The 17,217-nt window shown below is 34.5% G+C and overlaps 1 protein-coding gene across 5 annotated transcripts in view; it reads right to left on the bottom strand.

Moving 5' to 3' along the window:
* VPS13A (vacuolar protein sorting 13 homolog A) overlaps positions 1–17,217 on the bottom strand; it is a 230,244-nt gene that overhangs the window by 130,326 nt on the left and 82,701 nt on the right. For all 5 annotated transcript variants that reach the window (XR_006608221.1, XM_045085368.1, XM_045085367.1 and 2 more), the window contains exons 23-26: positions 16,409–16,547; positions 4,424–4,505; positions 2,823–2,977; positions 2,278–2,434 (exon numbers count right to left, since the gene is read on the bottom strand). Coding sequence is in view for 4 of the 5 variants with exons in the window: in XM_045085368.1 (XP_044941303.1) it covers positions 2,278–2,434; positions 2,823–2,977; positions 4,424–4,505; positions 16,409–16,547 (533 nt within the window). In the remaining variant the exon portion in view is untranslated. The remainder of the gene's footprint in view (positions 1–2,277; positions 2,435–2,822; positions 2,978–4,423; positions 4,506–16,408; positions 16,548–17,217) is intronic.

The following is a 17,217-nucleotide window of genomic DNA, read 5'->3' on the forward strand; positions in this document are numbered from 1 at the left end:
GGATGGGTTAGCCTGGTGATGAGTATTAAAGACAGCATGTATTGCACAGAGCACTCGGTGTTATATGCAATGAATCAGGGAGCTTTACATCAAAAACTAATGATGCACTACATAGTGACCAATGTAACATAATAAAAAAAAAATGAAGACAGGTTTCAAAGTTAAAAAATAAAGTATAGGTTTGAATAAAAAAAAGATATAGAAATCTGGTTTAGATTACAATATTAAACATATAAACTTTTAATATTTAACTTAATATTAAAACATATATATGTGTGTATATATATATATATAACTGAGCTCAGGAAGTAAAACATTGTATAGTTAACTTTTTATTTGGAATTAATTTCAAATTTACAGAAAAAATTGCATGAATGAAAATAATTAAGAAAAATAAAAAGAAGTGGATAAATTCCTAGAAACATATAACCTTTCACGAAATAAAAAACACACATAGACCAATTATTTATAAAGAAATTGAATCAGTGGGCGCCTGGGTGGCTCAGTGGGTTAAGCCGCTGCCTTCGGCTTGGGTCATGATCTCAGGGTCCTGGGATCGAGGCCCGCATCAGGCTCTCTGCTCAGCACGGAGCCTGCTTCCCTATCTCTCTCTCTGCCTGCCTCTCCATCTACTTGTGATTTCTCTCTGTCGAATAAATAAATAAAATCTTTAAAAAAAAAAAAAGAAAGAAAGAAATTGAATCAGTAATCAAAAGCCTCCCAAAAAACAAAAGTCCAGGACCAGACAGCTTTACTGATGAATACTACAAATATTAAATGAAGAATTAATACTAAGCTTAATGAAATGTTTCTGAAAAATAGGAGGAAACACAAACTCATTTACAAGTCAAGTTCTACCCTAGTACCAAATCCAGACACAGGCCAATTGATTTTAGATGAACATAGATGCAAAAATCCTCAACAAAATATAAGCACAATAAATTCAACAATACACTGAAAGGATCATACACCATAAGTAAGCAGGATGGTTCCTGCTTACTTACATTCCGAGGATGGTTCAACATCCACAAACCTATCAATGTGATAGCCTGTGTTAACAAAATGAAGTATTAAAATATTATGATCTCAATGGATGAAGAAAAGCATTTGATAAAATTCAACATCCAATTACATAAAAACTTTCAACAAAGTGGGTAGAGAGGGAACATTCCTCAACGTAGTAAAGACCACATATAACAGGCCCATAGCTAACATCCGATGCAATGGTATAAGTTGGAAGCTTTTATTCTAAATCAGGAATAAGACAAGGGTGCCTACTCTTGTCACTTTTATTCTACATAGTACTGGAAGTTCCTAGCCAGAGCAATTAGGTCAGAAAAAGAAATAAAGGCATTCACATTAGAAACAAATTATCTAAATCATTCCAACAATAGTCTTACAAGAATAAACCCAAAAATATAAAGGAATATACATAATACCCTCTCCTAAATGCCTAACAAAGTAAATGGATATACTATCCAAGGTATAATAAAATATATCCATTCTGATTATGGGACATAAAATGTTTATAGTAGACAAAATAATGTTGTGCCCTGAGACCCAAGGACATCCATGTTATGTCTGCCTAAACCTGAGAATATGTTACCTTATATAGCAAAAGGGTCTTTGCAAAGGCAATTAGGTAAAGAGGAAATTAGTTTGGACTGAGATCAGAGATGACAACATGAGAAGGATCTATCACCCTGTACTGGTTCTGAGATATAGAGAACCAAATGCAAGGACTTAGGCCTGTGGGGGTTAAGGCCAGTCCTTACCTGTTAGTAGCAGGAAGCAGACTTACACCACATGGAAATGAGTTTTGGAAACAACTGAATAAGCGAGGAAATGGATCTTCCCCTAGATTCTCTATATAGGAACTCTAATTGGCACCTTGATTTTTACCTGTTAAGACTTACGTCAAATTACTGACTAACAGAATAACAGATAACAAATTTTTGTGGTTGGAAGACACTCTGTCTGTGGTAAATTGTTACCTTATCAATAGGAAACTAATCCAGCATTGTAGTATTGAGTTAGATTTAAAATTAAACCAGGTCTATTTTATTTTCCTTTATGAAAAGGAATCTTCATTTTGTCTTTGATCTACCTTTATAGATTTCCAAGTAAAAGATAAAAATAGACAACCAATTCATAATATAGTATTTCTTTGAGGATGTTTTAATAAATGTACTGATTTAAAGCCTAGAGAATTTTAAACTCTCTAGTAGGGAGTCAAACAATAAAAGTTTATTACTTTAAGAAAATTGAGATGCTTACCAAAGTATTCTGGGCATTTTAGGCAGAACTCTTTCAAAAAGGCATTCGCTTTCAAATCAAATGTTCTAAATTCCACATCTGTGCCCAACCCTAAAACATCAACCTCTACCACAGGTAGTTCACAATCTCCAACAAGGTGATAAAACTGAATCAAAACCTAGAGAAAAAAGAAAAAAGAAACTACCACTACCAAAATAAAAAATTATTTATGTAGATAGTGGCTATAAATGGAGATATAAGGTATTTATATGATCTGTACTTAAAATTTAGGAAAGATTTTACATCACACATACATATACAATTATGTTGTATAAACTATTTTTAATAAATATGTATAATAACCATAACATATGATCTAAACCTCTAATCTGTGATTAAGAAAATTAATCTTCAAAGAAAAGAAAGGAAAAATCACATAGCAACATTTGGATTCAGCTTAAACTGGATGAAACAGGAGTACATGTTAGTAAAGAGACGATATAAATACGGTGAATAGCAGCAATGACAATGTAAAGAAGCCGTATTAATTTCACCATGGTACATACCTCTGGCACTTCAAATCTTATTTTACACTGAATCATATTTTTTGAACAATACAGCTTTTGAAACTTCTTCGGCTGATAACTTTGAAGTTCAGAGGGAGATTGAGGAGGTTCATCCAAGGGACTACACGGTGCATCGAAAAATTCTTCCTCTGAATCTAAATATTGTAGAACATTATTTAAGTCAATAATCAAAATGACTGATTTAATAACATTTTTATAATTTTTCTGAGATAAATATGAATACTAATACATTAGCAATCTAAATAGTTCAATATTAAATAAAAAGATGAGAAAATAATAGAGCTTGTCTGAAAATAACATTTTTGATGACAAAAAACATAGAAAATACAAAGTTCACCTTTGGATTAATGAACATCACCTTTTAAAGTCATTAGTATGAAACTGCAAACAAAAATTTCATTTCTTATTTTTGAGAGAGAGAATGTACATGCACCAGTGGGCAGAGGGAGAGAATTTTAAGTAGGCTCCATGCTAGGCTCCCCCAATGCTGGGCGTGATCTCATGACCCTGAGGTCATGATCTGAGCTGAAATCAAAGTTGGATGCTCAACTGACTGAGTCACCCAGGTGCCCTGCAAAAGAAAAGTTTATAGCAAATGCCAATGCCAATGATTATATGCAACATGTATTTTCAAAGTAATATACTAATTTGCTTGTTCTACCTGGGTAACAAAAATAGGGCTGAGTTACAAAGTCTGCAATATTAAAAGCATAAAGCAGACCCTGAGGTTTGGATGAAGAAACGGCGATCAATCACGGTTTCATTCATGGATATGTGTATGTGCGTGTGTGCGTATGTGTGTCTGTGTGTGTATATACACATATATATACAATAGATTTCTAGAATTTGCTACTAAAAACAACTCCAAAACTAGTAAAATCATTAAAAGAAGATTTAAAGGAAACTAAAACTACCTGAAGTATATATCCCTAATGACCAAAAACTGAATTTAGGGCAGAAGATCTCACAAACATTTCCTTCCCGCCCCTTACCCACACAGAAAGAAAAATGTTCTCTAGAAAACTGAAGATTGACATGGTAACTTCAGCTACCTAAGATTAAGCAATTTTTAAGGCCTTAAAAATAGGCTTAAAAAATTCTTTCCAATGTGGCCAAGGAAAGCAGGTATCTGGTGTCAAAATATTTACCACTTTTCACGTGTGAATGTAGGTATTAAGGCCTGACTTTTTTTTGTTGTTTAATAACATAAGAGGAAAATATAAAAATAAAACTAAAATTTTACTATGACAAGATTCTCCAAATAACTAAGCAACATTATAAATTATATAATCCATAGCGTTTCATAGGGGCTCCTAGCTCAAAGAAAGACAAAGAAGATTAATTTACTAGTCGATTTTGTGAGATCATGAGTTTTACTTTTATTTACCAAAAAATTCTTGCTGCAAAAGCGACTTTAAGGAATATCCCACTTCTATTATCTTAAAGGAATTTTAGTGAAAATTTCTGGAAAACATATACATATCTGCTATTGCCTGCAATTTTTTGTATAGTCTCAAAATGAAAATTATATTCACAATACACTTTAGTACAGAAAACTTCCTAAACCAGTTTCATTTTACCATCATCAACACATGGAAGTTCCAAGAAAGGAAGCATTTTCTGTGAAATCTGTGTTGTTCCCACAGAGGTGGACCTTTGCATCTGGAAGAAAAGTAATTCACTGTTAATTAGCACAAAGATTTTTATTCAAAGTCCTAAGACAGTTTTGATAATGAAAAAAAAAATCCCACTTTGAACTAAGAAAAAAAAATCCAGTCTGAATTAGGAAAGTAAATTTTAAAATACAGATTTCAAGAAGTGGTTTTACAATTTCAAGGCTAAATAAAAATCACAGAACTATTATATTAATTTTCTTGTTGACAGGCTTCAAGTAGGAAAAGATCTTAGATACAATGTTAACTCAGTGTCTCACTAAATAAGAAAACCTATCAGGACATTCACAGGAAATAACCAATCCCAATATTTTAAACCTACAGAGATATGAAGTTCTCAGTTTTACTTTTCATTTTTTGAAAAACATTTCATTAAATTGACTTTTTTACTGCTTGGAGAAATATAGCACATAAAAACATAAAACGCAATGTGATAAAATAATAAGAAAAGACATACCTGAATCTTCTACCCAGACCAAAAACTAAGAAAAACATTCTAAGCAGCAGTATACCATACCTAGAAGCATCTCATGTGATTCTCCTCGATTATATTCCCTACAACTGATCACAACTTCACTTTAATTTACTTATTTTTATGTCCTACTAATAATTCTCTAATATTCTTTAACATTCTTTATCCTGTTTCTTTCTAAACTGTACCAAAAAGGAGTATCTTAAATATTCTAAGACATTCTTCTACAAAACAATGTTTAAATTTTACACATAATTGATTGATCGCTCATTCTCACTACCTTACTATACTGCATATTTGCAATACTTATTTGCCCACTACACTGTTGATAAATATATGTATTATTTACAGATTTTTTGCTTTTACTCATAGTGCTACCATAAACATCCTTGAACATGTTTCCAGATTATATAACAACTCCAGAAATCTAGTTATTTCAAAATCATTTTTTGAAAGAACTAATACATTTCCCCCACTTATTTCGGCTGGCATCTTTTTATGATATCAAATATATCTTGACCATGTATTATAGTGTACATTTATATCCAAGCTTTATTCTACTTCATTGATCTATATGTCTATTCCCATACCAAACAAAACCACTTTAAAAAAATAGCTATAAAATAAACCTTGAAATCAAATATTAGAAAACCTCGAATATTATTCTTATCTAAAATTGTTTTGGCTAGAATTATGAAGGCAACCTAAGTTTCCATCAATAGATGAATGGATAAAGATGTGGTATGTATGGGCAACACAGTATTATTCAACTATAAAGAAGAATGAAATTTTGCCATTTGCAACAAGATGGATGGATCTAGAGAGTACGGTCCTAAGTGAAATAAACCAGAGAAAGAAATACCACGTAATTTCACTCCCATGAGGAATTTAAGAAACAAACAAAGGAAAAGAGAGAGACAAACCAAAAAACTGACTTTTATTTACAGAGGACAAACAGGTGGTTATAATGGCGGGGGTGGCTTTGAAATAGATGAAGGGGGTTAAGAGTACACTTATCTTGAAGAACACAAAGTAATATAGGGAAGTGCTGAATCACTGTATTGTACACCTGAAATGAATGTAAACTATGTACGTTAACTATGTTTATGTATGTTATGTTAACATACACAATGTATGTTGTGTATGTTAACTATGTTAACTATGCTGGAATTCACATTAAAAATAATAAATTGTTTTGGCTAATATGTGTCCTTTACATTACTGTATATACTTTCATAATTAGCTTGTTAATTTCCAGAAGAGAAATCTTCCATATTCTGATTGAGGTGGTGAGAAATTAGAAAGTTTGAAGACTGCCAACTCCATGAGGTCAGGCCTCCACTCCTTCGATTATGCATATCATTCCAATGTTTAGGTTTTCTTTGTTTACAGAAATGTTCTGCAGTTTAAGGTTTACACGTCTTGTACTTCTATTATTAATTTTTTCTTAAGTATTCAGTCCTTTTTAATGTTGTTATGAATGGAATATTTTTCACTTTTAGAAACAATTATTTACATTGATAAAGTATCTTGCAAACTTGCTATTTTTAGTGATATTTTTCTACATTCCTTAGGACTTTCTGCATAAATGATCATTTCATCTGCAAATAAAGACAGTTTTACTTTTTCTTCCTAATCCTTTCTCTTGATTTCTTTGCAGAAACTAGAACATTCACTATCAACTTGAATAGAGATGATGAGAAAAGGTATTCTTGAACTATTCTAGATCTTACAGGGAAAGCATCCAGTCGTTTTCAAATTAAATACAATATTAGCTACAGGTTTTTCCTGTATGTCCTTTATGAGGAAGAAACTCTTCTATTCCCAATTTAAGAGATTTTATCATCAGGGCACCTGGGTGGCCCAGGGGGTTAAACATCCTATGGTCCTGGGAACAAGCCCACAGTCAAGTTCCCTGGTCAGCAGGGAGTCTGCTTCTCTCTACCTCTCCCTCTTCTCCGCTTGTGTTCTCTCTCTCTCAAATTTTTTAAAGAAGTTTTTACCATCAATAACTGTTGGGTTTTGTCAATACTTTTTCCTCATTTATTGAGATGATCATAACTTTTTCTCCTTTATTCCATGAATATGATTAATAACCCTGACTGGTGAGTCATTTTTGTTTTCATAAGGTAAATGCATTTGATTATAATATATCATACTATTTGGCTGTAGTATTTTTTAAGGATTTTTTTATCTATGCTAATGAGCATACACGTTTATAGTTTTCTCATAATTTCTTTGTCTGATTACAAAACATGACAATCTATGCAAAGAAACACATAAGAACAGCCTATAACAGAGACAAAATTAGCAAGCACAGTTCAGGAGGAAGTAAGGCGCTAGACTTACTAAAAAAGACTTTTTTTTAATGCCTCAAATATGCTCAGAATGCTAAAAAGGACCATGGAGAAAGAGCTAAAGGAAATTCCAACAATGATGTCATAACAAATAGAAATGAGGGTGGCTCAGTGAGTTAATGCCTGCCTTTGGCTTCAGGTCATGATTCCAGGGTCCTGGGATGGAGTCCTACATCAGCCCTGCATTCAGTTCCTGCTCAGTGGGGGCCTGCTTCTCCTGCTCCCTTTGCTGCTCCCCCCACTTTTGCTGTGACAAATAAATAAAATCTTAAAAAAGAAAAAAGAAAACATTATTGAAGAGAGAAATTTTAAGAAGAACTCAAGGAGAAATTCTGGATCTGAAAAGAGCTAGCTAATAAATGAATGAGATATCCTTATGGATCCTAAAGTCATCTGAAGGTTAGGAACAACCTTACTTCCACATATTCAACACCTTGGATGAAACCAATTCCTTGACAGAGAAAATCTTACAAAGCTTATGCAAGAATAAACAGATACGGTCCAGCAAAAACGAAACAATTTCAAAGTCTTTCAATAAAGAAACTCTATGCACAGATGGCTTCACTGGTATTTAAGATAGAAACAATATCTACTCTTTACAAAATATCTTGTAAAGTCAGAGAAGGAAACTTTTTCCAATTCATTTGACAAGGCTGGACTTTCTCTGATATCATATGCAACACCTAATAAGTAGAAACCATGATCATGTATGACCATAAATCCAAAAATCCTTAACAAAAAATTAGCAAATAAATCCAACACTGTACTAAAAGGATAATATATCATGAACAAATGAGGCTTACATTAGGAATGCAAGGCTAGTTCAACATTCAAGAATCAACGTAATCTATCATATTAAAAGAATAAAGAAGAAAACTGTATGATTACAACCGATACAGCAAAAGCATTCCATAAAATGCTACAAATATTCCTGATACAAATAAAACTATTAGCTAACTAGGAATAAAAGAATACCTCCCTCAATCTAGGAAATAAGATGGAAAAACTGACAGCTATTATCATACCTAATAAGATAAGGCTTGGGGTGCTTGGGTGGCTCAGTGGGTTAAAGCCTCTGCCTTTGGCTCAGGCCAGGATCCCAGGATCAAGCCCCACATCAGGCTCCCCACCCCCCACCCAGCCACCTGCTTCTCTGCCTACTTGTGATCTCTGCCTGTCAAATAAATTTAAAAAACCTTTTAATTAAAAAAAAAAAAAGATAAGATTAATACACTCCTGCCACATAGCGGACATTCTGCCAAGTAGCAGAATGACCCACTGAAACCAAGAAAGTGGAACCATTCTAGAAATCCAGAAGGGAACTTTAGCCCCCAAAACCCATACCTGTTGAGCCCATGTTGGTAATGGCACCACTGTGGATCTCAGACTAGCTTTCAAGATTATTCTTTTCCCTTTTACTGAAGAATAAAGCACATTCCCAGCTGGATGGCCTACTGTCCTACCCTGTAGTATCCCAGAACTACAAGGGATTTTCTTCATTTTGTCCTGACTCTGCCCTCTTTAGTCTAAGCTGGTAGTACTTCAGCTGGTAGAGCCCCATCTCTATTCCTGGCTTTGGTGAGATAATGGATTAAAGCCAGGAGTCACATGTCTTTATCAAGTGTTTGTGCAAATACCCCTGGCTTTCTCTCTAACACAATTCTCCATTTTTTGCAATATGGACAGGCTAAGCACTTTCCAAATCTTTAAGTTCTGTTACTGATTTAACATATCCTTCTTAAAAATATCTTTTCTTGCATTTTACTCTAAGCAATTAGGAAAAAATAAGACCATGTCTTGAACAGTTTACTTAGAAATCTCAACTAAATATCCAAATTCATCACCTACAACTTCTACACTAGAAAGCAATTCAGCCAAGTTCTTCCCCACTTTATCACAAGAGTAACCTTGCCTGAAAACCCCCTTTCACATTCTACTTATTGTCCAGTGCTAAGCCCACTACAACATATTTGTTACATCACCACCTCACTTTCTGGTCCAAAACCTGTATCAGTTTTCAAGGGCTGCCATAACAAAATTCCATAGACTGGGGGTATTAAACAACAGAAATCTATTTTCTCACAGTTCAGAAAGATAAGAAGCTCAAGATGAAGGTGTTGGCATCATTTGTTTTGCCTGAGGCCGCTCTCCTAGGCTTGCAGATGTCTTCCTCCTTGCTGCACTCCTACTCCCGCCAGGGCTTTTCTCTGCACGTGTGCATCTCTGGGGTCTTTTTCTGTGTCTGAATTTCTACTTCTCATGAAGATGCCACACTGACTGCATCAGGACCCACTCTAATGGCCTCATATTAACTTAACCACTTTTTAAGGTCCTATCTCCAAATACAGTGACATTCTGAGCTATTAGGTTTAATGTTTCAATATGTGGATTTTCAGAGGACACAGAACACCAAAACATGTGAAGCACATGTACATTTCAACTACAAAATACTTCTGAAAAAACTTAAATAGGGGCATCTGGATGGCTCAGTCATTAAGCATCTGACTTCAGCTCGGGTCATGATCCCAGCGTCCTGGGATCAAGCCCCACATTGGGCTCCCTGCTCTATGGGAAGCCTACTTCTCCCTCTCCCACTCCTCCTGCTTATATCTCCTCTCTCACTGTGCATCTCTGTCAAATAAATAAAATCTTAAAAAAAAAAAAGAAATAGACCTAAATAAATGAAAAGATGTATCACGTTAATGGACTGAAAGATTCAATATTGTTAAAAGGTCAATTCTCCCCAAATTGGTAATACAATAAAATCACCATCAAAATCCCAGAAAAATCTTTCTGTAAAATTGAAAAGCTGATTCTAAAAGTTATTGAGAAAGGGGAAGAACTAGTGGAAACTATTTAGGAAAAGCAAACAATTTAGATGTCACATTATCTGATTTCAAGAATTACCATTTTTAACTCTATCAAAAAGAATACCTATGAATAAATTTAATCGAAGAGAAGGAAAATCTATACCCTGAAAACTATAAAACACTGATGAAAGAAACTGAAGACACAAATAGTGAAAAGATATTTCACACTTAAGGACTACAAAAAGCAGTATTGTTAAAAAGTACACACTACTCAAAGCAATCTTCAGATTCAATGCAATTTCTATCAGAAGTCGAGTAATGTATTATATACATGTAGAAAAAATAATCCTAACATGTAGAAAAAATAATCCTAACACCTAGATGACCCTGAATAGCCAAAGCAATCTTAAGAACAAAGCCGGGGGCGTCACACTTCCTAAATTCAAGCTCTATTATAAAACTAAGGTAATCAAAACAATATGGCAACAACACAAAAAACAGATTTGTAAATCAGTGGAACTAAAATGAGAGCCCAGGAATAAACCTATGAGTTAACAATCAATTAATTTTTGGCAAAGGAGCCAAGAATATACAAGGAAAGGACAGTTTCTTCAATAAATGGTGCTGGGGAAAGTGGACAGCCATATGCAAAAGAATAAAACTGGACTCCTTTCTCATCCACAAAATCAACTTAAAATGGATTGCAGACTTGAATGGAAGACCTGAAGCCATAAAGTTTCTAAAGGAAACACAGCCAGGTAAGCTCCTTAACAGCAATCTTGGCAATAGTTTGTTGGATCAGATTTCAAAAGCAAAATAAACAAGTGGGTCTACCTCAAACTAAAAAGCTTCTGCACAGCAAGGGAAACTATCAACAAATGAAAAGGTAATGAACTGAATGGGAGAAAATATATGCAAATAATATATCTGATAAGGGATTAATATCTCAATCATATGAAGAATTCATTCAACTCAGCAAACAATTCGATTAAAAAATGGGCAGAGGAAATGGACATTTTTCAAAGAAGACATACAGATGGTCAACAGACACATGAAAAGATGCCCGATACTAATAAGGGAAATGTAAATCAAAATGATGAGATACCATCCGACATCTGTTAGGATGGCCATTATCAAAAAGACAACAGACCCAGCACAGCTACTGCCCAGATTTCACTTGCTTGTGCACCACACTCTGCCTCCTCTGCAACCATGTCTGACAAACGTGATATGGCTGAGACTGAGAAATTCAATACATCAGTATCAAAGAAGGTAGAAAAACAGGAGAAACAAATGAACAGGAGAAGCAAGCATGAGCATCATAGTAGGACACACGCTGCCAACATGCACTATACATTTATGAGCATTACTTTATTTTACTTCTTTTAGCTGTGTAACTTTGTAACATGCAAAGAGGTTGGATCAAGTTTAAAAGACTACACTGACAAGGGAAGGCTGGGTCTGCCACTCCCATCTGCCAGCTGGCTGGCAGGAAAGGAATAGAACTTGCAAGTTGGTGAAGGAAGATGCTGGGTGGGAAAACAGTGAAATCTAGAGTAAAAACCAAGTGATTCAAGACATCTCACAGGCCGTAAAACAGGATTTATAGGGTTTAATCACAGGGCCATTTTTTTTGTTCAAATGATTTTAATTATTGCAATGCACCATTTTTAATTTACAAATAAAAAGTTTTAAAACCTGAAAATAGGGCACCTGGGTGGCTCAGTCGGTTAAGCATCTGCCTTTGGCTCAGGTCATGATCCCAGAGTTTCTGAGATGGAGTGCCAATCAGGCTCTCTGCTCTGCAGGGAGCCTACTTCAACCTCTGCCTCTCTCTCCCTCTTAGGAATAAATAAAATCTTAAAAAGAAAAAAAAAAAAACTAGGGAAAAAAAAAAAGACAACAGGTTACCAGTATTGGAGAGGATTTGGAGAGAAAGGAAATCCCGCCATATAAATTGGTACAGTCACCAAAGAAATAGTGGGCAGGTTCCTCAGGAAATGAAAACTAGAACTACCATGTAATCCAGCAATCTCTTTTCTGGTTTTTCCAAAGGAAATGAAAACAGGATATCAAAGAGAGATCTGCATGCCCATGTTTACCGCAGTATTCACAATAGCCAAGATGTGGGAAAAGTGTCCATCAAACAGGTGAATGAATAAAAGCATGACATTTATATAATACGTATAAAATATATATATTATATTTATATGGCATTTATATAATATATATAATACAGATTATATACACACAGACACACATTTATATACATTATGTAAATCACTCAATCATGAGAAAGAAGGAAATCCTGTCATTTGTGACAACATAAAAGGAACTTGAGGGCATGATGCTAAGTGAAATAAGCAGGACTAAGAAAGATTCTGCACAGTATCATTTATAAGTGGAATTTAACAACAAAAAGGTCAAACTCCTAGCAAGAGTGCAGAAGAGGTTGCCAGGGGCTATACAGTGGAGGAAATAGGGAGCCGTTAGTAAAAGGGTACAAACTTTCAGCTTCAAGGTGAGTAAGGCTGAGGATCTAATGTAAAATATGGTGACCATAATCAACAACACTGTACTGAGTAACAGGAATCTGTTGAGAGAGTAGAAGTGAATGTTCTCACCAAAAACAAGTATGTGAAGAATGGATGTGTTAATTAACTAGACAGTTAAATCCTCTTGCAACATATACATGTATTAAACCACCACAATGTACACATTAATATTTTATAGTTTTATTTGTCAACTGTACCTTAGTAAAGCTGAAATAAAAATTAAGAAGAAAAATAAAATTATAGGAAGTAAACAGAAGCATTTAGTTTCAAGAGCTATTTAGGTGTTAAGATTTTTCAGACCTGTGACTGAAATTTTATTTCTGAGACAATCCAAACAAGATATCCATGAAGGGGTGATTCTTTGTTTAAAAATCTTTTCTTTAACCTATGAAACCCCTTCAAGTTAAATTAAAAGTCTTAGTAATGATCTAGTCTTTTGGACTGAACTTTCTTAGAAAACTGGAAAAGGGAGAAAATAAAGTCCCTGCAGATTAGGATGTCATTTATACAGAAAGCAGCATGAAAAGAGCAGAAAGAATGTCAGCTGTAGGGCTGTAGATTTGTTTAAAGAAAGAGAGAGAAAAAAAATCTGAGTTCAAAATTTGGCTCTGCAAGCTAAAAGCTACAAGCTTTATGATCTTAGCAAAGTATTTAACTTAAGAGTCTGTTCCCTGAGCAAAATAATGACTGTTAGTACTTGCTGGCTTGTGATAAGGATTAATGATAAAAATATGCAAAATCTAGAGTTGGGCTAGTGTTGAATATAAATAATTAACAGATGACCTTATGCAGTAATCTTTTGCCAAATGTGTGGCTGGACACTAACAGAAATTCAGTATAAGACATATTACATAGTTATTCTCTGCCTATTTTTATAAAGGCATTAGATTTTAAAAAGAACATCTAATGTAGACCATAGGTTTGACAGCCTTTGATATACAGATTAAGTTTAGGGGATGGGAGAGAGAAGAGTCCTCTGAGCCTTCAGTGATAACTAAGAATGAAGCGAACATTTATCCAAGTACTTTTTTTAAAACTTAGAAGTATTTAAGAAGAAAACATAAATAAAAGTTTAAAATACAATATACCTTATGCAAGAAACTACTCAGAGGTGCCATCAACATAGCATAAAAGTGATGGAATAACCAAATTCACGAGACAGTCCCAGGAAAATTCCTGTTAACACTGAAGAAGGGGTTACGTGCCAACATATATACATACATGCATACATAATACTTACCATGAAGACATGTAGTAAATAAGACATTATGGTATCAGCAAGGGAATAGATAAAAATCAAAGGAGTATCACTGGAGTAAAAAAGAGCCCCCTCAAAATGCTCAACTAATGGAAAAAGGAAGTGTTTTCAACAAATGAAACTGAAATGACTAAAAATACAAATGTATAAACAGTAACTTATCACATGTTCCACATAAAAGTTTAACAGAAAATGGATCATGAATCTGAATATAAAACCTAAAACTACAAAATTTCTAGAATAAAACACAGGAAAAATCTTGATCTTGTGTTAGGCAAAGATTCCAGAGTTGAAATATAAAAACCTTCATCCACAGAAGAAAATACTGACAAAGTGGATTTCATTAATACTTAAAACCTCTCCTCTTCCAAAGAACCTCTTAACAAAAAACTCAGCAACAGATTATGAAAAAATACTACAAAACACTACTGTTTTCAGGGTTATGGTATAATATGTCAGCAACTTCCTCTTACAGGGTTTGATCAAGTTCTTTATACTATTTTTACAATTTTTCTGTAAGTTTGAAATTATTTCAAAATAAAAAAGTTAAACATGAAAAGAAATCAAAATGTTTAAACAGAGAAAAACATGACTGGATTTTTAAATAATATTTTATTTATCTGAGAGAGAGAGCACAGGTGTGGAGAGTGGGAAGGGGCAGAGGAAGAAGGGGAAGCAGGCTCCCTGTTAAGCAAAGAGCCTAATGCGGGACTCAACCCCAGGACTCTGAGATCATAACCTGAGCTGAAGGCAGACGCTTAACGGACTGATCCATCCAATTGCCCCAAATGGATATCTTCCATTTATTTCCATTTATTCCATTTATTTCCAAATGGATATGAAATTTTCTTCATAAGAAATAAGGTGCATAGAATAAGACAGAGAAATCATGAAGGAAAACCTTAATGACTTTTTTTTTTCAAGATTTTAATTTATTTGTCAGAGGGAGAGGAGGGGGGGGAAGAGAAAGAGGTAGGCAGAGGGAGAATCAGGCTTCCTGCTGAGCAAGGACCCTAACAAACTCCAGGCTTGATCCCAGGATTCTGGGATCATGACCTGAGCCAAAGGTAAATGCTTAACTGACTGAGCCACCCACGCATCCTACCTTAGTAAGTCTGAACATGTAAAAAGCAAACACTTGCGCATGCCAAAAATAAATGAATCCAAGGAAAAACAAAGAAAAAATGTTAGTAAAGGACAAACAGCAACAATTTCTTTAACTGGAAAACCACAACACAACACAAGACAAACACAGCAGTTTTAAAAAACAGAAAGTCAAACACCCAATAAACTCATGAACATAAGTCCTATGTTACTTGTAAATGCAAATCAAAGCCAGAATATAACATCTTTTCATTTAATAGAATAAATGTTAAATTGTTAATACTAATAAAGAACAGAGAAACAAACACTCATTTACTGCTGGTGGGACTACAAATGGGTACTCACTTTACAAAAGAAAGTTTGGCAAAGTTCATGAAAACCTAAAATTCACTGAGCAATTCCACATGTACGAATTTATCCAATGGATAAAAATATACCCAAATATATGTACGAGGAAGCTGAAAGCAGAACTGTGAGCTCTCATAACAACGTCAATGTCCATCAAAAGGGGATGTCGTCACACTTGCACAATTCCATACTATATTGCTCTAAAGTAAAAGGCAGATCTGTACATGCTAATACGAAGATAACTCTAATGTATATAAAATACGATAATGATGAAAAAATACAGGTTCAGATAAGTATAATGATGGAATTTATGTAAATTTGAAGAACACAAGAGTACGTATGTACACGCACATAAGTGAGCATGCCATAGTGTATGCCATAGACATTGTGGGAAACCAGAGAAGAAGCAGTTAACAGTGTTACCACTGAGGAGAGTGACTACAAGCCAGACCAGTGAAGAAAGGCAGACTTATGACATAATTTTCTTTAAGATTTGACCTTTTATTCTTTCATCATTTTCTCTTTTACAATGTCAAAAAAAAATTTTTTTTTCTTAGAGGTGGAGAGTAACATGGAGTGGGGGAGGCAGCGGCGAGAGGGAGAGAGAGAATCTTAATTAAACAGGCTCCATGCCCAGTGCAGAGCTCGATGCAGGGCTCAAATCTCACAATCTGAAATCATGACCTGAGCTGAAATCAAGCATTGGACACTCAACCAACTGAGACACCCAGGTGCCCCAACTTTTTTTTTTAAAGCAGGCTCCATTTCCAGCATGGAGCCCATTACGGGGCTTGAACTCACAACCCTGTGATCAAGACCTGAGCTGAGATCAAGTTGGATGCTTAACTGATTGAGCCACCCAGTTGCCGCTAAAATCTAATTTTTAAAGCTTTCTTGAAAATGAATTAAATTATTTTACCCAAAATTTGTGGGTAAAGTTGTCCAGTTTCCTTAATTTGCATTTTTATCAATTTTGTAAAAACATTACCTGAAATGGTTTGGCAGGGGCATATGTTTCAGTTGCAGGTGTGGGTTTCGGAATGCTTTCAATCAATTCCAGAATTCCTTGCAGTTTTTTATCTGAGATTCGTAAAGAAATCAGTGGTAACTTTCCAAAAATCTTGAATCTGTTTCAAAAAAAGGAATTATTATAAAGCAAACTCCATTCTGATTTATGTATACTAGTTAAAAACACAATTGTTCCCCTTAATATACCCAAAAATAAAATGCAATTTTAAACTCTAAAAATTATCCACATACTCCATAAAACATTCCACAATCTCCACTCAAATTCCTATTTGGCCTTACTGACACATCTCATTAGGTGAACTAACCTCATTATTTTTCAGAAAAAAATTTTTTGAGGTTTTATTTATTTATTTTTGAAAGAGAGAGAGAAAGAGCATGCACAAGCACAAGCAGGGGATGGGGCAGAGGGAGAAGCTGACTCCCTATTGAGCAGGGATCCTAACTCAGGACTTGATCCCAGGACCCTGGGATTATGACCTGAGCTGAAGGCAGACACTTAATTGACTGAGACACCCAGGTGCCCCAGAGATTTATTTTCTAACATTATTACATTTATTATCCCTTTTCTATTTGCCAAAGACAGCTGACAATTAATAATTATTGTTTATTATATGATAGGCATTAAGGAAAGCATTGATATGCATTATCTTAAGTCCTCACAACCTATAAGGTAGACCACTGATTTCTGCTGTTTTTTTAACAGCAGAAAATCAGTTGCATACATGGTTCCTACAGCAGAAAATCAGTTGCATACATGGTTCCTAACAG

This window comes from Mustela putorius, unplaced genomic scaffold, assembly GCF_011764305.1.
Source record: "Mustela putorius furo isolate JIRA1106 unplaced genomic scaffold, ASM1176430v1.1 tig00000854_pilon_pilon_pilon, whole genome shotgun sequence".
In the NCBI taxonomy this organism is placed as follows: domain Eukaryota; kingdom Metazoa; phylum Chordata; class Mammalia; order Carnivora; family Mustelidae; genus Mustela; species Mustela putorius.